This window comes from Schistosoma haematobium, chromosome 1 (genome assembly GCF_000699445.3).
Source record: "Schistosoma haematobium chromosome 1, whole genome shotgun sequence".
In the NCBI taxonomy this organism is placed as follows: domain Eukaryota; kingdom Metazoa; phylum Platyhelminthes; class Trematoda; order Strigeidida; family Schistosomatidae; genus Schistosoma; species Schistosoma haematobium.
The window spans coordinates 28,530,589-28,553,564 of record NC_067196.1 but is presented as its reverse complement, the minus strand read 5'-3'; the positions used below and the strand labels follow the sequence as shown (position 1 = coordinate 28,553,564).

Below are 22,976 nucleotides of genomic sequence, written 5' to 3'. Positions count from 1 at the left end.
AAGCACTGGACGGCCGTCTCGTCCTAGTATGGGACTCCTCAATAGTGCACATCATATTTATCAATTTCTTTTTCCTTACATAATTATATGAAGTAACTAACTGTTTTCTATTAAAAGCTGTTTATATAAACAAGTACTACAGATAATTATTGTTTGTCTTGTTTTTCTTTTTAATACGAAAAATTTCCATTCGTTCATGAATACTCCTCTATTCTGATTGGTTCATCCCTTATCATAGTTTATAATAATAGATACAAGTCTTATGATTAACAATATTTTATTCAAATTACAAATATTAATGAAATATAAAGAAACAAATTAAGGGATGTATTTTGTATTGAAATTAATGGGATTTATTATGCATAATCTAAGTAAGTAGCAATATATATATATTTATTCCTCGATGGTTAATAAGTTGGTTATGTTTACTTCATCTAAGATTTAGAATTTAGAAAAGAATATTGTTAGAAACATAATCATAATATCATAAGATTATAAATATATTCACGGGATTTCCATTATTCAATCTAGAATATATGTAGACTAAGGAAAAAAATTATACTTTTTGATTTTCTAAAGATTAAACATACATTATGCACTTATTGCGATATCTGTATTTGAAGTCAGTGTTCATTATAAACCGTTGTAGTCTGATGGATCAATGAATTGAGAAATTACTAGATAGTTGACTAATTTACATTTGAAAACGATTATGTGTAATGGAGTAAAATCAGCCCAAAGATATTTTGAAGAAAATAATAGGTGGTTAGAAATCTTCGATTCTGTTTCCCATTGACTATTTCCAACCATCTAACATCTCAACATTACACACGTGATGTTGAATCAGCCAAACTAGTGGCCTTATTACAACTTAATCGGCAGAATGCAGTCCACATTACGTTTATCATTAGTTAGTGACCACTCAGTTGTACATAATCATTCTATACTTTTTAAATACAAATGTAACTGACAAAGTAATAAAATAAAGTTAAATGATTCCTCATCTGTTTAAGCTGTGATTTGAAACAACATTCAGATTAGAACGTAAATAAGATCATGATGAATTCGTGTAGAAATGATACTTTCCTTACATTAAATTGAATATATATCTAATTCTAAGTATATTTGTAAGTTATCTTAACGAGTTCACATAAACTGTGTCCTGTTCTATCTAGAAACGACTTTATTTATTAAAACACGTTTATGACTTTGCCATTAGTATTCATCCTGAACTGACATTATTCAAAAGCATGAGTTATCTGATGAACCTCAGCAAATGTTTGAGTGTGAGAGCAGTTTGTTTTGTAATCAACGAATCATCATTAACTTCACAGATTAATAATCAATTTTCCTTCATGGATACTGATTCGAGAGATAGGGCACTCGTGTTTTCACTTCGTTATTATCAGTAAAAATATAAAAAGTATAAATGACATGGGTTCAAATAAAGAAAAAACAGTGTAGCATAATAATCTGACTTCTACAAATTTCGCGGATTCTCTATATCTGTCCACAACCTGTAACCTTTATTATTAATTATTTAAAAATGAAACAATGTACATACTTTATGTTGGAAAAATCTCGACCAAACTTGGATTTGAAATCTAGGTGTAAACCGATAAAATGTGCATAGAGCAATTAGAAGACTTAGTTGGTCTGAAAAATGTGATGTATTCGCGCTATAAATTTCGAACAATCTGGCCATATATATACTTTTCAGGACATTTTATGTATTTATACGTTTTCTAATTACTCCGTCGAAGTTTATTTAAACTAATAAAAGACAATAATTTCGGAGAAATAAAAAAATGTTATCTTGACAGTTGTCACCTTATAGGTTCAATCAATTAGCATTCTATTAAAGAAAACTGAAAAGAGCATGAAAATAGAATTCTTATAAATGGACGAACACTATCATCGTTTCTATTCATTTGGTCAATTACCATATGATGATTTGTATTATTGACCAAACAGCAGATATGTTTATACTCGTATGACCTTAAACGTATAAATTTCATAATCACTAAACATTTTGTCTAGAGTCTTACATAAAACATAGTTAAGTTGTTGTGTTTAAATTAGAATTTATAACCGATAAATAGCTTTGGCGGTTTTTAATTCAGACTTAATTAGTAAAAACAAACATATTACTTGGAATTTCATTTTGTGTTCAAAATATTAATTACAGTTGATTGACCACTGGGTGGTGACATAGTAACGTCACTGACTGTGAGGCTGGGTGACACGGGATGGAATCCGTCAGGGAGAATCAGTTCTCTCAAGATTACAGGTACACTTTGCTGACGAGTGCCAAGTAGCACGAAATCTAGGTCGAGGTTATCCAGTTGACCACCTCCAACCACCATCTTATTCAAATTATAAGTCTGGTTAATTATAACATCAGGAAAAGCTTTGTCGATATTATATCAATTTCAGTAGTTGAGATCATGAGTAAATAGGGACTAGACCACCATGGAAAACCTGGAAGCACTGGACGGCCGTCTCGTCCTAGTATGCGACCCCACAGCAGTGCGCATGCACGATCCCGACTCGGGAGATTCGATACGAGAACCTATTAGGCAAGGTTTTATACATGTTTTAAAGTAATTAAGGTTTTTGTCTTGAAATTTTATATCTTCTGATGTTAGTTTTTTTTAAAACTCTTTCTTACATTTATTATATCATTGCGTTTTATTTCAACTATCGTCCAAATTAGTAATCTTATTTTTTTAACTAAGCTTTACTCATTTTATTCCTATCAGCGTTTACTCATTATGTAATCATTTGTTTTTGGCCGTTTGGACTGTTGTCACAATCACTGTTGTAGAATTTTCTTTTACATAAGTTATATGTTTACAGTATTTAGTCCATTAAATTTATTTACACTCTTGAAATATCATACTAATATGTCTTCAATATAACTTCCAACGAAAACTTTTCATGTAAGTAATTTAAGCCCATTGTGTAATAATGATTTTACATATCACAGGTTGTAAGCAGCTGACAAGATCTGAACGAAATAGAACAAATTCATACTATTCTGCTAGAATCTTTGCTCTTGCTCCTTTTAAAATGATAAAGGGAATTGTGTGTATGAAATAAATTGTATAACTATAAGGCTTCTTGAAACATTTAGTCATATAAAACAAATATAATGTTATCAATATTCTGTTGAGTTCTTGTTCGAATAGAAGAATGTTAGTAGTTTTTCACTGACCACTTTTTTCACCGATTTATTTTTAATTGAAATAAATCACAAATAACAAAGTGTTTAGTGAAAAAGACTATCCATGCATGTTTCATGAACATAAAAAATCAGTTAATAATTCAGCTGTATAAATCAACTTTTGTTCAAATAAACCGAAATTTATAGATTTTTCTACTCCTTTGGTGAATATCAGTCTTTACTTTAAAACAATTGGTTCCTTATTCAAAGTTAATGGAAAAAACATTTTATCTTTATTATAAGGTATTTGTATACATTGCTGATGTTTACAGTTTTTATTGTAAACTAAAGTTATACAACTAATGAAAATCAAGGGGCACGAGTGATTGAAGAGTTCGCCCATCGACGAATTCATGGACGAATATTGCTGAACAGAATCGTACTAGTACAAAAAACTAGCCCGGGAACAATTGGTTTTCTGCGGTTGTCTAACTAAAATAATTGCATGAAGCAAACTATGAAATCCAACAATCTACACAAAACTAAAGACAGATATATTAATCATGCGAATTTATTTAAAAACTTAATTCACATCAAGTTCATTTTGTTTAATTGTCATCGAGAATAGGCTTTTTCAAGGTAACGGAATATTCAGAATGTGGTTACTTCAATATTAACTTCGGGTTTCGGAAAATGAATGTTTTATATATTTACGGTTGACAATGTACTAATAGGTCGACTAATTTTCAAACATTTCCAATTTATTAACTGGAGGATATTCAATACGACTGAAATATGAATCAAGAAAATAGTTCAGTGTAATGAAATCCCATTCAAAATTTCCATTGTCATATTTGTTAAAACTGAGTACGTAGCCTCAGACACGATATTAACCCCACTAACATTTTACTAACCAGATGATTTATATAAAAAAATAACTTCATATCATACGTCATTTGTTTCTCAATAATTTCTGTCAAACATCTCGTGTTTTTATAATCATAGTTGAGTATTATCAAAACAAAAAGTTGACAGGTCATGAGAAAGAAACAGTGAAGTTCTGTTTCGTGATTAGATTTCAAATCGTTTTCGAAGTTTCATTACATTTCAGGAATTTCTTTCTCTAATGAAATGGATCTGTCTAAGTATCGATTTGAAATAATCTAGTTGTGTAGGTGTGCAATTTTATAACCCAACTGAATTTTAGTGACCAGTACAATATAATATAATTATGTGGGGAATGTTTAATAAACGTTTAGATAAAATAGACAAATCACTAATTTGAATTGGTGAGAAGTACCTTAATGACAAATGGGAAAGAACAAACAATATCCTGATACAAATTAATGGCAATAACAAAAAAAACGATACAATAGGCTATCTATGTGTAAGTGATAGAGTTTTTGTTTACACAAGTAATCAATAAATATGACATAATTAGGTAAATGGATATTTTGTATAGAACTAATCGTTTAAACATTCTACTTGATTATCCCGTTTGTTATAATGAATGATAACAGCATTTAATTCATGTTTCATTTAAATGTAAAAGAGGGAAAAATTTATTTTTCAACCAATTGTTTGACATCTACATGTTTTAACAGAATTCCAGACTAGTAAAGGGTAATTTTTGAATATTTTTCTCATGCCGTATATGTTGTTATATTACCTTATCAATAGAACACATCATTAAACTAATCTACAAATGATTTAGGAATAAACATGGGTCATAAATAAGAACTTTCATCCAAATTTGATTGAACAGTTTCACAGTATTTGGGCACCGAGTTGATGAGAGTCATTAAAGAGGATAATTTTAATGCTTGATTATATTTCCTTGAAAAAGTTTAGAACAGATTGACAGGCGAAACGTTGGATTAACTTCAAATTCATTCGCTAAGATTTCACAAATACATTCTTCAACTTTGATAAACATGGGTTGTTCTACATCAAATACACCATGGATTTAACGTCATATCAACTTTAAAAGAATTTCGAACGTTTTAAAATCATGTTGCTTTAATTAGAACAGTAAACATAAATCGACAATGAAAAGAGCACTAGAAGAATTGTGAGTATATGAATTTGGAATACTTGAAATAATCCACTTGGTATCGTTTGCTTGAATTTTCTCATTGAGGTTAAGCTCTGCAATTGATCAGTCTCTTATTGGCATATGTGCATACTGAGCGTATTGCCTCCATATTGCCTTAATTCACAAGCATTATAAGAGATGAATATTGGCTATCAGGGGAATCAAGGAAGTCCCATTTAGGACTCGTCAGCTCGATGTACCTTCACTTATGGGACTCGAACCCAATGCCATTCGCTTCCAGCGTCATCGTGTTATCCACTCAGCTACTGAATCCTGATAGCCACTTGCTTGTACAATGGGGTGAAGTTTAAACTCACTTTGTATTGTTTACGTGAATGTTCCAATTGATGTTTAGCACTGCGACTGATCAGTCTGTTATTGGCATATATGCTAATAATCATATGAAATAATAATTTAGAGAATTTTACCATGGAATTTTATTTTGTGAATCGGATAGTTGTAGCGATAGCTATAAATATCGGCGGTATTAGATTAATTCAAATATTTTTATATTGTTGTAGATGTTTGAATTCTGTTTAGAAACGTTTTTGCAGTAGACGTGAACTGCTTAATCAAATCGAAAAACTGTCAAGTTGCCGTTATATGTGAATTTTGATAAACTACAACAATGATCTTTTAATGGTGGTCAAATGGAGACTACAAATTGGCGTATAATTTAGGAATTAACTAACTAGTCGTTTTTTTGAGAATTTAGATGTTGAAGTACAACAAGTCCTTCATAAAATGATGAAATATAGTTACGCACCCAGTTGTAGCTGCTTGTTTTCATGAGCTGTATAGTGGATTAACAAACCTATGTTAATGTTGATCTATTTATAAATTGTGTCTAAGCCCTTAGAAAATGTAAGTAAATAAACTACTCATCCATTAATTAAGAAGTAGATCTCTTAATGGGAAGAAACGTACAAACCCTTTTACATATCAGCACTAAAGCTCATTTTATAACCCATTAAGAGATTAGAGTATATGCAGTAGGGTAGTTGAGGCTTGAGCGATATAACACTCGCTCATCCATCACATTGATTATCTGTCATATATAACATTTTGTATGTTTTTTCCAGTAAATTTCTGGTAGATGTTTTTTTTTTATCACTGAGTCAGGTTCCTTCAATACTTCATTACAAATTTATTTGTCTAAAATCTTACTTTAGTTTATTTTAAAATAGCATTACGTCGACTGTTGGTAAATGACATATTCATTAACTGTTTGTTGACATTAACAGGTAATTAGAAAACTCAGTATAATGCACTAATGTTGTGTTATGTGAAACTTAATAATATAACACAGTAAATAAGTAAAGCCTTGTTCAGTCAGATTTTACAATATATTTGTTGGGTCCGTGATGTTAATCGGTTGCGTAGATCCATTTCCTTCTATACGCAAGAGGACATGCGATTTTGCATATTGTAATCACTAAGATATCAGCGTACCATCAAAATTGAACAAAGTAAAAACCTATGTATTTCTTATCACAGTTAGCATACTTCTAGATGCGAATTTAGTATATTATTCCGTCAGTTTAACCAATAAGTTGATTTTAGTTATGTAATCATTTAAAAATATGGATGTCTACTATTCATGTAACTTTAATTTAAGAATGTAGTGGGTTAGATATGATTATTTACTATAAAAATTGTTAATTTATCGAATCATATTGCTACTAGAAGAAAAACTGCAAATAACTGTTTAATTAAGAATTTTAAACCTTTCCTTTCTGCACTAAAATTCCATTTGTTCTATTAGGTAAAAATTTAAAGCTGAGCTTGTAATTCGTTTGATAACCCACTAAAAGATGTTTTCGAAAATACAAAAAGTCGTAAAATGCAATCTTGACTTATCATCGTAACACTGATTCTAATCTATATCAAACTATTTGGTAATACTATAATTTATGGACGACATTTGAGCGACGCTAAAGTGACCTTGAGTGTCCACCTAATAACCAGTACCAAATGAGGGTAATAAACCAGTGTGAGGAATTGGAATTATGATTTACAATGGATGATTAAGGTTAGGAATTAGATTTAGGGTTTTCATCGCGAACTAACATCAGTAAAATGTCAAAAGTCTATTTAGCTAAATGGATGAGTGGATTTCGCGCCAAAATCCGAATCTTGTTTTCTTATACCTGATTGGTTCGTCCATAAATTATAGTCTCGCCAACTATTTCATATCTTGTTGGATTGAACAAAAATAGAATACTTATTCATGTTTTGTAATCAGATAGTTTATTATAAAAATAGTTATCAAAACAAATTATTCAATTGTTTTTACCATACGAAACGTAAAATTGTTTAACAGACATCTTCAGATGAATTCCCACTTATTACATAAATATGTGAGCACCATTATAAGTAATTTTACAGACATTTAACATTTAAACAATTTTTCGGTTAAAATAACTTGTACATTAACGTTTAAACGGGGCAAAAATTACAGAACAGTATGAATTGTCTAACAAATAGGGAGCATGAATCTTTGACATTTTTTAAGCAACGTGCAAGCCTTACATAACTATTAATTCATAGAAGATATTAACTTAATACAGGTAGTAAACGATATATATTTATCTCCTACCGTATTTGTCATTCAAATTAAGTAAGAAGCTGTTAGTTGAACTTGATAACTAATAGTTTTTTTACATATACCGACGTATCAAAGACCTACACATAAGGTAAACTGTTGTTAAATGTTAGAAAACTTAAGTTCTACAAATGGGAAAGTTTATTCTGTAACACAAACAGTTCACGTTTTATCAAGCTTTTAGTTTAAATTAGTCTATGACGAAAATAGACTCGAGTTTAACAGTTTTCACAGTATTCTTAACGCAATAAGATTTATGTTCATTATTTATTATATTCCAAGATATACTATTGTTATTCTGTTAATAAGTTACAATTTCACACGTATCGGTAGTGAGACATACATGACCAAAAACAACAGTAAATTCTGACCGTGAATTATAAGTTTTCTGAAGTCTAAACTCTTGACCAGCTGATTCCAACTCAGGAACTTATAGGTATTATGCATATTCGAAAGTGGCTGCCTTCTACTGTAGAAGTTTTAAATAACAACTTTTTAGCTTCTATCTGTTCGTAATGAATAATCGTTGCAGATAGTTTAAGTTAATTCAAGATGTAACCGTTTAAGATCTAACACATTGAAATTTAAGTGCGCAAATATGATTGACCTTTTGTAGTTGTTAGAATGTGAATGTTCATATGAATACATTCATAATACATGAACTAACACTGAGCAAAACGTGCTTATGGAATAGTTGATTGAATTAGCGAAAGAAATAGAAAATTGTAGTTGTTAAGGTTTGTTTATTGTGGATATTCAGGACTACAAATGATGAGTCTCTGTCAGTAAACAAACATCCTCGGTGGATTGCCTAAAAAGGGCTACGTAATTGTACTTATAAAAATTACGTAGCTGTTAGCAGTGGGATCTAGGATGTACGTTTCCTGGAATTAACAAACCTGGTGGCTGTCTGGATTCAGTAGCTTAGTGGAGGACCTATTAGAGTTTGGAACGAAAATTACTGGGTCCTTGTCTCAATATGAATATGAGTGTTGAGATATAGGTGCATGCAACTAATACGTTGTAAAAACGACTGAAGAAGTGTTCTGGGTTCCACTGGTAGCTATTATTCAACTTCCATAAAGAAAACAATATCTTTTGATTTCACAATAACTAAGTAAACATAACATTGGCCATTAATCACTGAAAAATCAATGGTGAGTTTTTCAATCCTTTGTAAGATCAGTTATTGCCCAAAAAGCTTAGTGCTGAGGTCTCCGACGGCAAAGCTAAGTGACGCGTGGCCGGATCCCCCTGGGATCATCAGTTCCCCCATAATTTTAAGAATGTCTTGCTGATGAATGCCGACTAGTAGGAAACTTAAATCTAGGGTTTCTTACTTGATTATGACCAGAGATAATGCGTTTTAAATACATTAGAATTCAGTCAATACTAAAGATATACAAATTGGATTTAATGTTAATATCCTATTATTAATTGATTTGGTACTTAATTTATGAGTTAAGTGAAAAAAACAATGAATCAAAATCACTAAGTGATTATTAGTTTAAATTATTCATGAAAGTAATGGATTCCGCTTGAAAGAACTTGGTACAGTATCCATTTTGTGAGAAAAGCTTTTTTGTTATTACATACATATTTTATAAGATATACATGAATTAGAATGACATTTTAGTATATAGTCATATCTATTACAAAATGGTATTGTCTGTGTTCGGAGTCAATCTACTATATCAGCTCCCGACATATGACACCCCTATTTAGGTAGGAAAAAAAGATATACTGAGTATGAAGCTTCATTTACAAATAAATCGTGAGTAGAAATAGTATGTTTCAAGCAGCAGACATGTAAGCCCTGACATTAGTCGGCTAGAGTATAATTACATTGCTCATCATCACAAAATTTTACCTAATTTTGACAAGTCTTTCTTACATCATCCATTGTTCAAATTGTGAAAAATGTTTTATCTAATCGTTTATTTATACCGGTTTCACATTTATACACACTGGCAATTGAATTATTTGCTGGTGCAAAATGAACAGAAAAAATATATTTCTTTGTTCGGTTTATAGTTCTTTTGTATTACAAAGTTATGTGTGTAATATGCACACGATAAATTTGGGTAAACAGAGTATACTCGTAAAAAAACTTCCACTAACAGCTGTTTGGTAAATAGAAACTTTCTAATATTAGAAATATTTTTGAATGCAATGATTAGTTTGGTCCATATTATGAAACTGGAGAAATAAATATTACCAATCACTATTTAATCACCTTAACGATGAAGACATTTTATGGTCAACGGTTGATGTGACTTGAGTAGTATAATAAACCAAGGTAATATGATGTCACAAAACGTATCTGTTCATGGAAGTGTATCCGTCCAGCCAATGGGATACATCATAAGTGATATATTTACAATCATACGTTGTTACTGATATGACGGAGTGAAAAGAAAGAGCCAAGACAATCAGCATACAGAATTGATGCCGGTGTTCTTGAACGACATTAGTTGTTAATTTGTCATAACGTATTTTCTATTACCGTGCTAATCCATTGGGGTTTCCTCACGTCAGTTCAAATCCCATCCCCATCGCCAATGTTATGTTCTCTACTTGATTAACGCAGAATACGGGTTACAACTACGACACTCGAACGTTAGAACTTCACCGTCGCAAATCAGAAGACAAAAGGAAAACTGGAGAAGTGTTTACTCGGTGAGAATCAAAATGTACAGAAAATCACGGGTATTTATAGATGTTAGCATTTGTTAAATCAACATTATTTTTCGGCCAATCTGCAAAGAGACATATTCTGCTACTGACCAATAGTAGCATGGCACGTTGATATTCTAGAAAGCTCCATCATATTCTGATTGGCTGGGACACTTCGGCTCGTTTAGGGCCTCTGAGGGCTCCGTTGTAGTTCTCGGAAGCCGACTCAACAGTTACTCAAAGATATACATATGATGTAACACATTGTGTTGCTTATTTGCACGTCATTTGCCCAATGATTTGTAAACTTTGTTCATGTCAAGAAATTAATAGACTTTGAAACAAGAGCGTGAGTAGAATACTATTTCTAATTGTTATGAAGTAATATCTAAGCATAATTTAAACATTACTGTCAGACAGTGAAAGCTTATAAATGCCAGTCTTTTCATAAATAAATTAATGGTTCGAATATGATATCTTGCCAATATTTTGTAGTTACGTTCACTACTGAGTATAGCAATAAGCTTGATTTCTTTATAAACTGAGTCACCACCTTTAATGTTAAACCATATCGACTGTTTTCATTTCCTTTAATTAAAAATTTTGAATTTTTCAACTTGAATATATTAAAATGCAATTTTTTGCTTCATTATTAATAAATTTATGGTAGGCAAGTCTATTCTTTATCTTTTGTATACAAAATTGTTAGTATTTACTTTATTCATTAAGTAATATGAGAATATAAATTACAATTAATTTTCTAAATTGATGAACTCTTTGTTTTGGTTGTTAACCTGAAGATGTTATGTCAAGATTGCCGGTCGAAATGTTGGAATTATTCAAACATCAATCGCTGAGATTAATTCAGTTGTAACTTTTACAAATATTGTCTTCTGTATATTCGGCATCCGATTTCTGTCGAGCTATCGGTTCAAATATTAACAAATATATATAGAAAAGGCATTTTTACACTAAGGTTTTAAATAATACAAACCAAAATATTGACGTTTTTCGTATAGTAATCTGCTAGTACGGTTCAATTGTGATATGCAATATCCGTGGTGATAACCAGTAACTTCATTTGCTCAATAATTTTGCATTGACATATGGATAAATTCGTTTGGAACTGCAAGTGTTTAGTGAATTATACCCATGTTAATAAAATATTTCAGTTGTTATAATAAATCAAAGTTATTCACTGTTCAGCTTTTATTGTTATTCTAATTTCAAAGAAACATAGACTACGTTAAACATTGTAAAAAGCAAAGTTTCAGAACAAAGAAGACGTAAATTATTGTTGGCTAAATATTGGATTATATCAAGAATAATAAACATAGAAATAAAGAAAAGTTTCCTAACAAATTTCAAAAGTTGGATATATTATAAATAGTTTGCATTTCTAAACTTGATCTGGTTTCGGGATACAAATTGAGTTATCCATGTGTTGTTGAATAGTTCATCTATTGCTAATCTCCACAGCGATAATTGCGAACAAATGTAACAGCAAAGTTTTTGTCTTTAAAACAATTGCTAAATTTATTGGTTTCAATAAATCATACAATCAGTGGTAATACAGCTATCAATTATAGACCCTATATAAAATAAAACACAAAAATCAAAGCTTATTGTAGTCGGTCATAAGAAAAAAATATCAGTATAGAGTTGTGAATATTATTACGTTTTTGGTTGAGATTAGGAACCGATTGGTGTTAGATCGTATTGAAAACCTGGAAGCACTGGACAGCCTATTCGTCCTATTATGGGACACCTCAGCAGCACGCACTCACGATCCTGCTCACGGGGTTCGAGCATGAACGATTAATCCCTAGACCACTGAGCCGGCATCCAACTGTGTTACTGTCTAATTTCAACCAATCTACGAAGTTGAGCAACACATCCACCATTGTCTTCAGTGAGTTACTATCACACAACAGACACGGTTGAACTCCACTGGTCACTAGTGAGCAGATGTTGATTAGTGGCTTGCTTCAAGAAACATTTCCTGAAGTTCTAGTGAGAAGCAGTGACCAATGTAGTTCAGCCGTGTCTGTTGTGAGACTAACTCACTCATGGCAATGGTGAACGGTGGTTCGATTTCGTGGATTGGTTGAAGTTAGGTATCACCACGGTTGGATACCGGCTCAGTGGTCTAGTTGGTTAAGCGCCTGGGGCGGGACAGACAGGTCCTGAGTTCGAGTCTCGCGAGGCGGGATCGTGGATGCGCACCGTTAAGGAGTCCCTTAATAAAACGAGACGGCCGTCCAGTGCTTCCAGGTTTGCCGTAGTGGTCTAGCTTCAATCGACTCATGATCTCGACCATTCAAATCGCTAAAATCTCCACAAAACCCCTTCTGATACTAAACAAATATTTGAGTATGAAAATGCATTATAAAATGTTTTTCTAACACAATACACTCCTTTTATTTTATTTGTATCCTCATCTGCATATTTCATGGTTTTAGTGTATATTTCTAACATATCAGATAATCATACTATATTAATAATGAATTCATTTATTTAAAGAGAGACTTAATAACATCTCAATGTATATAAAGATTCTCATTTGTTACTTCTTTGAATTCAGTTTGTGAAGAAAAGTGCCAAATTTTTTTAAAATTTACTGATTAGATAATCAATTTTCCCCTTTTTGTTTTCTTTTTAAACATCATTCTGTGACCATGTTAACTTCTTTATTCCAATGTGGAAAATGTATATATAACATAGCTTGTCTCCACGCAAATATAATAATGGTAATAGTAATAATAATAATAAATTTTTATTCATTTCTAAAATAGTCAATTAATTATGTTCATATTTTCATGTTTTGTACGGAACAATTTTTTTAAAAATTTATTTATTCAAGGGAAATGTTGTTCTTTTTCTATTGATGTACACAAGAGTTAATTGAAACTTAATGCATAACTAATGATTTGAATATCATGTGTATATTCAATAAACAGTTTATTAATTATTTATTCATTCTTGTCAAATAGAATAAATGAAAAACATTTTTAAAAAAGAACTAACTCATAGATAAATATGAATAAATCATTTTTGCAACTCAACTGTGTATTTATCTTCCTCTCCTTCCTCTACTCCTTCTCCTCCTTCTTCTACTTCTTCTTTCGCCTCTTCTTCTTCTTCTTGTTCCTTTTCTTTATCCCTTCTCAATAGTTCTAGTTTAGGAGGGGTTTTGTGGAGATTGTAGTAATTTCAACAGTTGAGATCATGAGTCAATTGAAGCTAGACCACCATTGAAAACCTGAAAGCACTGGACGGCCGTTTCGTCCTATTGTGGGTCCGAATCCCGCGAGGCAGCATCGTGGATGCGCACTGATGAGGAGCCCCACAATAGGACGAAACGGCCCTCCAGTGCTTCCAGGTTTTACATGGTGGTCTAGCTTCAATTGACTCATGATCTCAACTGTTGAAGTTCTAGTTTAATTGAAGCTTTTTTTCTTATAAGATTAGTTTTCATGTTATTTTAGTTCAATGACTTATTGACTAGTTGATTACATAATATAAACGTAACCAAATAAAAATTAGACAATATTTTTTTCATATAGAAAAGAGTACAATGTCTTTTTTGTTTATTATTATAGATGTGAAAATGCTTTCATAAACCGTTCTCTATCATGTCGTGTATGTTTTGTTTTGTTGATAAAATAATTGAAACACAATTCCCAAATTCTATAATTTGTGTTTAGTGAATTATAAATGATTTCATTCAAGTTATTGTTGCTCATTTCTAAATAATGAATGTATGGTGAATGATTAGCTTGTATCTTGTTTCAAAGTGCACCTATCGGTTTTTACTCAAAATGTTAAATGTTTTATAGAGCACGTGTTGTATTCTTTAATCCATGTCACATACTCTTCGTTCCAAACCTCAATTTGCAATCTTAATGTTTTTAAAATGTTTAAGAAGCAGTAGACAGTTATAACTGTAGATGAATGATCATGACATAAATGATTACTTTTCAACGTTCTGGTGACTTCTACTTCTGTGTGACCTATTTAATTCCACATTGTAACTTGCTTTCGAGAATGTAAAGGTACTATATCTAAAAACAGAATGTATTAGATTAATGCTGAACAATCTGTAGATTTACATTAACTGATTTAGTAAATCAGAAGAGGTTTGTGGAGATTTTAAAAATTTCACAGATTGAAATCATGAGTCAATTGAAGCTAGACCACCATGGAAAACCTGAAAGCACTGTGCGGCCGGTTCGTTCTAGTATGGGACTCCTCAGCAGTGCGCATCCACGATCCCTCACCCCGTGAGATTCGAATCCAGGACCTATCAGTCTCGAGTCAAGCGTTTAATCAACTAGACCACTGAGCCGCCATCCACGCTTCAAATGACTCATGATTTCAATCTGTGATTTAGTAAACGTTTATTTAATTTAAAATTCATATCAATAAACAAATTACATATCAAAGTTTAAACCTAAATATTAGTTATCATAGCCATGACAGAGTTGTAGAAAACATCTATTATTTAAAAAGCAATATTTATCTGTTTTGTATGCAAAAGAAACGTTTATTTACTGCATTCTCATCATTCATAATTCATTATTAATGATTAAGGATCGTAATAAGTAAACAAAAATATTGCGCGATCGTTCATATCACACTGTTTTCTACAGTCTGTTATACAAATAGTATTTTTGGTAATACGGTAAGATTTAAACGTGGCTAAACTCAAGTCATATGTTTGATTGATACAAATTGAAATCATAAAACTTACCATACAATTACATGTGTTTTGGTCTACCTAATTACGTATAACTTCAATGTTGTTTTGTGGTGAACTGATCATATTGTTAAACTAATGTAATACTATTTTAATCAATTAGATTCTTTGTTGACTAAGAAATAACAAATATTAGTTATGTAAAAACCATTAGTTTGACAAGTTCAGCTTGTAAATTTCTCTTTGGTTTCTTTTTCTTTTTGTAAAATAACCACAATTAAAAGAATCAATGAAGCAGAAACTACGTGTTTTGAAGTTTCATTTTATAGTGGTTATTAAGAAGAGAATTTATTCAAGCTTATATCACTTAGGTGATTGATATTGTATATATATATATTTTTATATTTTTGCACTGTAATATTAGCTCTGTTAAAAACATAAGATATTCAGTATAGTTTAGTATTTTACTTATTTCGAAATAAAGTTTTCACGTCTTGTTTACATAGATAATCCAGTAAATTATAGTTGATGCTTTGATATTTTTGTTGCTAAAAACACTCATATTATTGAATGTTTTTATTATTCAACGGTAGTATAATATCATTAGGTTAGATAGTGTAGGGGAAATGTGACAACATTAAGAGCAGTAGACCATTTTTTTCACTTGAATCTTTCATCTCACAGGATTTCAAAGTTCTTTTCAAAATTATCTTAGATTGATAATGTAAAATTCGATTTCTTATATATTTGGAATTATTGGTTAAAACACGGCTAACCGTATGCTTTTAATTTTATTTTTAAGGGAATGAACGCTAAATGGTTAAGGTATTAAGCGACCGTCAAAGATTAGAAATTTGTGTATTTTTTTGTGAGACTCTATTTTTCAGGATAAATCTTATCATTTTATTATTTCTTGTGCTTTCAATCAAACAATTACTATCGCCTAAATGTTTTATCATTAAGCAATCTGAAACAGAGAAAATGATTTCACAAAATAATGGTGTTTTTGTCTGTACTCAATTTAAAACGGATCATAAGAGAACATCTTTTAAACAAACATATTTCAGACATAAATTACTCATGTATTTACTGTTTTAAATTAGCGATAATGCAGAAAACCGTTGCTAGAGCTTATTATAATATTGATTGTAACATGAAATGTGATCTATTTTATACTGTGACGTTTTCTCAGAATACTGAAGTACACACACAAAAAAATCATTGTCGTTTAGATATCTGATTGAGTTATCAAACGTGAAATGTATGGACTGAGATTACTTCTAGACTACATATTACGGTAGAATAATACTTTCGGCGGTACATTTCGTTTCACTAAATGTTTTTTTTTTTAAAATTTAATAGGAAAGATTGTTACATTCGAGAATATTAAAGTAACTCATGAGTAATGTTTCATAATTGTAGATTTTGAAATAGGAAAATGATATCTACGTTAAATCAGTGTTTATATGTCGCTCATTCAAACACACAAGGAACTTCAGTTTTATTAAGACTAAAGATATATACATTTCTGAAGTAAATTCGGTGAGACTATAATTTATGAACGACCTTTGGACGACTCTAAAGTGATCCTGAGTACATCCACCTGTTAACTAGGACTAAATGACGGTTAAAAAACAGTGTGAGGAATTAGAATTATGATTTAAAGTTGATGGTTAAGGCTAGGAATTAGATTCAGAGTTTTCATCATGAACTGACATTGGCTAAAATGCCAAGACGATATCTAACCAAATGGATGAATGAAGTGCGCGCTAAAATTCATGACCTGTTATCTTGTATCTGACTGTTTTGTCCATAAATTAAAGTCTCATCATAAATTCTTTCTTTTTAACAATCATCGTATGGAAATAATTTGCAATTCGTAGCAGTTGTTAAATTTATTGATTTACTTCATGAAACGTTACAGAATATTATATTGTAGGTTTTTTAATTTCATTCGCAACTCAAAGTATACATAGATTAATGAAGTTATATACGAAAATTAAATCAAATTTTAATCAATTCTGAAGCTTGTTATTGAAGATAATATGAGTGTCAGTGTAATGAACGCTATCGGTTTTATTCTTAATCCAATATAAAACAACATTTGCAATGTCGTAATTTTGCTAAGAATAATTTTACTCTAAAACAAAATGAATATATAAACAACAAAAATGAATGTATATACGACAGAAAATTTTCAAGAATACAAATAGTAAAGAACATGTTTAATTAAACAATTCATATTTATTGTTTATAAATGGTTAAAATTAAGGCAAAATATTGATCTGAATTATCAAACAAAACCAAGAGTCATCATTTGAAACCATTAGATTGTAAAGAACAACGTTGAACAAAAGACAATTTATGATTTAAAATCAATCTGTCAGAAAAATACAATCATTTAAGAGCAATTAACAGTATACTACGTCTTTGCCAAATTCTACATAAGTGTTTCTTTTAACGAGCATATCTAAATTATTATTTATTATATTTTTAAAAAATTAATCGTGGATTGGTTGAAGCTAAACGTTAACACCGTTGGATGCCGGCTCAGTGGTCCAAGCGCCTGGCGCGAGACTGATAGGTCCTGGATTCGAATCTCACGGGATGAGGGATCGTGGATGCGCACTGCTGAGGAGTCCCATACTAGAACGAACCGGCCGCACAGTGCTTTCAGGTTTTCCATGGTGGTCTAGTTTCAATCAACTCATGATTTCAATCAGTGAAATTAATCGAAATCTGTAAAATTCTAATCATGTTGTTATGTAACAGTGACTTGTTAACTATTTAACGTAGGTAATTAGCATCTTTTCTTCTTGTTCTTCTTCTTGGGATTAAACATGAGACTACGGAAATCATCATGTATAAAGAACTTTAATGTAGAATTAATTGAATTTACTGAAACTATCGACTAAAAGAAGCTTATTAAGTTTTATCATATTTAAAAGTTCTATATAAAAATGAAATTCTAAGATTCTATCATTCCGAAATTATAAAAGTGGTACGATTTTAAGGAATATGATAAAAGAGATTTTGAAGATAAAACATTTTTTACTATTCATGAATATATTCTTTTCTATATTCAAATGAGTAAGGAAAATTGCATTTCTGATGTTTCGTAACTTAATGTAAGCCGCTTCTTCAGAGTGAATAAAAAAGAAGTGGCTTACATTAAGTCACAAAATGTCCAAAACACATTTTTTATTCGTTGTGATAACACAAAAAATATATTTATTATTAACTCTCTATTTATTACTCAATTTATTTGAAATAATCCAGTTCAACCTTGGTATTGATACCTTTAAACTCATTAATAATCAGATTAAATTTCTTATTCAACAAAAATAACAGATATTTAAATAGAATCATTTCATATGACTGAAGTAAAGTACCAAGCATCAAGAAATACCTGAAACCAAATCTATTCAAGATAAGAATTTTTAATAGGTCGAGTAATTGTCAAGGTCTCGGATTTTACGTATTGCCAAGTGAAATAAAGTATCCTTATTCACTAATAACAATAGCTTTATCGAATACAATAGATTTCGGTAAAATATAGAATTCTCATCACAACTTGCACACCGTTACATCAAATATCTTTTTATTGTACATTCAAATCATAGTTATTCAAAATATGCTTTGAAAATAATTGAAAAAAATTCAGTATCTGGTAACAGTAATCAATATTCAAAGTCTTATATCAGTTTATTCACTGTAAATATAAATTGCTGAAATTTCAATAAGATCGACTGTCGCTTTTTTTTTCAGACGATAAACAAGATACTCAAGCGTTTACATTTGAGTCTTCCAATATTTCAATGAATTGTAACCGTTTTATGATGAAACGTTACATATCTAAAACAAGTAAATTTATTGGAATATTTAGATAGTTGGAAAATAGATGAGTCAAATAAGGTAGACTTAAGCACTCTCAATATATTTTTAAAAAACACTGAATTTTATCTAATTTAAGCGATTTATGCTAGATTTATTATTTTTGAACATTTCTGTGACAATTCTTTTATTTATCTCTACATAGTTACAACAAAATTATGGAAATCTCAAACATTGTACAGCATAATAATATTCTACTGTTCTATACACTTTTCTCATGGACATATCATTAACTGGAAAGCAAATGTTCATAGCTACACTTTGGGTAAGTTGAAAATGTAAATTTTGAAATTCTAAACTGTTTTCTTGCTTCTTTTTCTATTATAAGATTGTATATATGACTAACATGAGATTGATAACAATGTAAACCTAAGTGGATTATAAACGTATTGAATGTTGGTCACAAAAGTCAACTGTCCAATAGTATTAACATCATTAAAATTCTTCAGCTTAATCTAAATTTCATAAAACTTTCTTTTTGTTCAAAGGTTGTAACCACATAGTTAATGACATCAGATGGATACTTATAAATCTTTATTCATAATTTAATGAAATTTTAATTACAAACTATTTGCTAAACGTTACAAACACTTTTAATTAAACGTAAATTATTTGCACCGATCTAAAAATGTATTTACTAGTAGGTACTTCCTTAAAGTCCCATACGTCGCGAGACTAATTTATGGACGACCTTTGAACGAATCTTAAGCGACCTTGAGAAATACTAGCCAATCAGCAAACAGCCGGTATAGAAGAAAAATATGTTATACAAAACCAAGGAAATAAAGTGGATACACTTCTTATACGTGGTTCAAAAACTTGCCACTGTTGGAAAGAGGTTCAGAGGTTCTAAAATCGTAGTGCATGCATTAGAGGAAATCATCCACACGGCTACAGAATAGTCGGCCTTTGGAGACATGATAAAGTCTCAAAAACTCTTTCAGCCTCGACCACATAGCTTCAGTATTGTTTATGTGCACTCCGGTTGTTGAGTGAACAGAATGCTACTTGTGGATAACGACACGATGCACATAACCAAGCTTATGTGAGGGTCTGTTCGCTCTCCAATTATCCATATATATTGTAATACCTGGCTGCAGCCAGTGTTACTGGTGCTTTTATTGTCCAGTTCGCAATAATTGTTGTAATTTGCCTTAGTTGGGAATTATATATAGGGTTTTCTTCACGAACAGACATCAGCTATAATGCCAAAAATTTATTTAGCCAAATGGACGGTAGACTTTCGCGCAAAAATCCGAGATCTATTATCTTATACCTGATTGATTCGTCTACAAATTATAGTCTCGCCGTTTTATTTGTTATAGCCGCTCAATTATCACGTTTTGTACAAAATTCCCTGTGAACCGATCGCGCGTTAGCATTAAGCACTGAAGTTGGCGCCGTAACCTTGAAATCTCTAAAACGCCTTTGATTGGCTCGTCCATAAATTAAAGTCTCACGCCATACGATTAAAAAAAAGAGTTTTTCGTCTTATTAAAATGATCGATTGTTGGCTTAATGATGTCATTTTACAATGTGAACTAATTTTTTTAAAAGAAAACTTGATTTTTCAAAATTGTCATAGTTAATTTGTATAATCATTTGTGTTAACCGGAAATACTTAAAAATTGGTTGTTGAATTGATTTTCGTATTTCTTTTTTCTGGAGTGTTAAGGAAGCTTTCGTTTGATTTCTATCAAAGTTAAATTGATGATAGCCTATTGCATGAACGTAATCATCTGAGTGTTTTTTTCATTATCTCTGTGAAGTAACACTGACGATACAAACAGTTCTTTTAGTTGTATACCTCTATTTAAGTTAAATATTATATTAAAACAAAATACTTAATAACAACTTCATATCGGTGGTTCACCTTTCATTTCATATATTCATGAGTAATACTAATTTAGATGATAAAATCAGTCAAATTTGGTCTATGACATAATCTTCGTTAACTAGGGTAAAAATACCATAACTTTAATGTAATCTAATTTTTTTATATGGAATGCGATACATAATGAGGTTGTCTTTAGTAATCACTGAAACGTGTATCGTGTGGATATATATGAACCACAGCTATCGCTAAACTCTTATTAATTACCAAGCTAAAAGGTTGCATTACTTCCAAACATAAAATATTATTCACGATAACATATACATGTACAAGTGTAGTCAAACAGTTAGTTGCTTAGCACAACTTTACATAATTATGAAGTGAAGTATGAATAAAAATGGATACATAACTGAGATTATTAGTTTAAATGACCAAACGTGTAAAAATAGTATAAACTTCTATTTATGAATTTAACTAATTTTATCTTGTCAAATTTACTTTAAAACTATGATGGTATCTAATTCCTATCATAAATCTGAAGTCTTTGAGAGAAATTAGATGTATTTAAATGCACACTTAACTTGACCGAATTTCTTTCTTAACATGAAGTATACGCTTCAAAATCATTCGCTGTTTACTTTCGAAATATTTTCATTTTTACGCTGGTATTCTGATGCATATCAGAATATGTAATCCCGACTATTATTTCAAAATGATTGGCATATTCGCAAACTTGATTTGGTTGTATTTTCATAAATGCTAGGGATGGTTTTACTAAAAACTGAAGTTCTATATATTTTGTTTTTATATAATAACCACGTAAGAAATGATACCAAGAAAACACAATAAAATCAAACTACATTTGTGCTCATAACTCAGGAATATATTATGCACGAGGAAAATTGTGCACTTATGAAGTTTTCATTTAGAAAAAGTTTGTTGCTATCAAATAAGTAATTTGTTCATTGTAAATTAGTCAAAACCACAGGCATTAGGGTGAGTACTTCAATCTATATCAATCTGTAGTGAAAACGGATATACTACTAGAGTTTCTTCACGACTCTTACTTGAATGCATGAACATAAACGATCTCAATTGATTTCATATAACAAACAACAATTCTTGATTAACATATTACAATTTCCAAATGATGTACTCTGCTGTAAATCTGGACAATTTTATGGATTAGTAATTTGGATTTATAATAGTAGAACCTGATGAGAAATTATTGAAAAGAATATTCTTCGTTCGTACAGTTGTGTTTTAATATAATGGGAATTTTTCAGTAATTTGATGTCATTACATAAGTCAACGAATAAACTACTTATCATTTATGATATTTGTTACTAACATGGTATTGCAGTGAACGAGAATACAATTGGGGAAAATTAAATGTATTTGAACATAAAATTACAGAACATAGTAAATTTTGTGAACCATATAGTGAATACTTAATTTGCAAGATGTCAGTCACTTGTCGCAAACGTGACCTTTCCTTTTGCAAATATCAGTCAATCGTCTCAGACTTCATTGTTCTTGCATTTCCGTACCAATTGCTTTCTGTTCTCGTTCTTTCCTCCTCTATCTTTACATTCTACTCTCAGACATTCTATTCCTGACTAATGTTGTGTACTACTTATCTCGATATAAGTGCGCACACTACCGTAAGAGTCAAGTGAGAAACAAAAACTGTGATCTAAGATTCCAGTGCTTCCAGGTTCTCCATGGTAGTTTAACTTCAATGGACTCATGATCTCAACTGTTGAAATTACTACAATCTCCACAAAACCCCTTCTGATACTAATCTAATTATCTCTTAAAAATATTCGAATGAGATTAATAAATCTACCCTGGTTTATTATTCAGTTTATTATCCAGAGTGATGAGTTTTCAAATTGTTTTCACATTATTTCTTTATTATCCTTGTCTCCTCTTACCCTCCATTTCGAGTCTACTTGATATCTTATTTTTATAAATAAATGTTCTTAACATATGTATTATATGTGA

General features: G+C 30.7%; 1 protein-coding gene across 1 annotated transcript in view; it reads left to right on the top strand.

The window, feature by feature from the left end:
• Positions 1 to 272: 272 nt before the first annotated feature.
• The window catches only part of GRIK3 (Glutamate receptor ionotropic, kainate 3), a 73,896-nt gene continuing 51,192 nt past the window's right edge, over positions 273 to 22,976 (top strand). The window contains exons 1-2 of the mRNA XM_051215048.1: positions 273 to 371; positions 19,281 to 19,400. Of these exons, the coding sequence (XP_051073638.1) occupies positions 326 to 371; positions 19,281 to 19,400 (166 nt within the window). The 5' untranslated portion in view covers positions 273 to 325. The remainder of the gene's footprint in view (positions 372 to 19,280; positions 19,401 to 22,976) is intronic.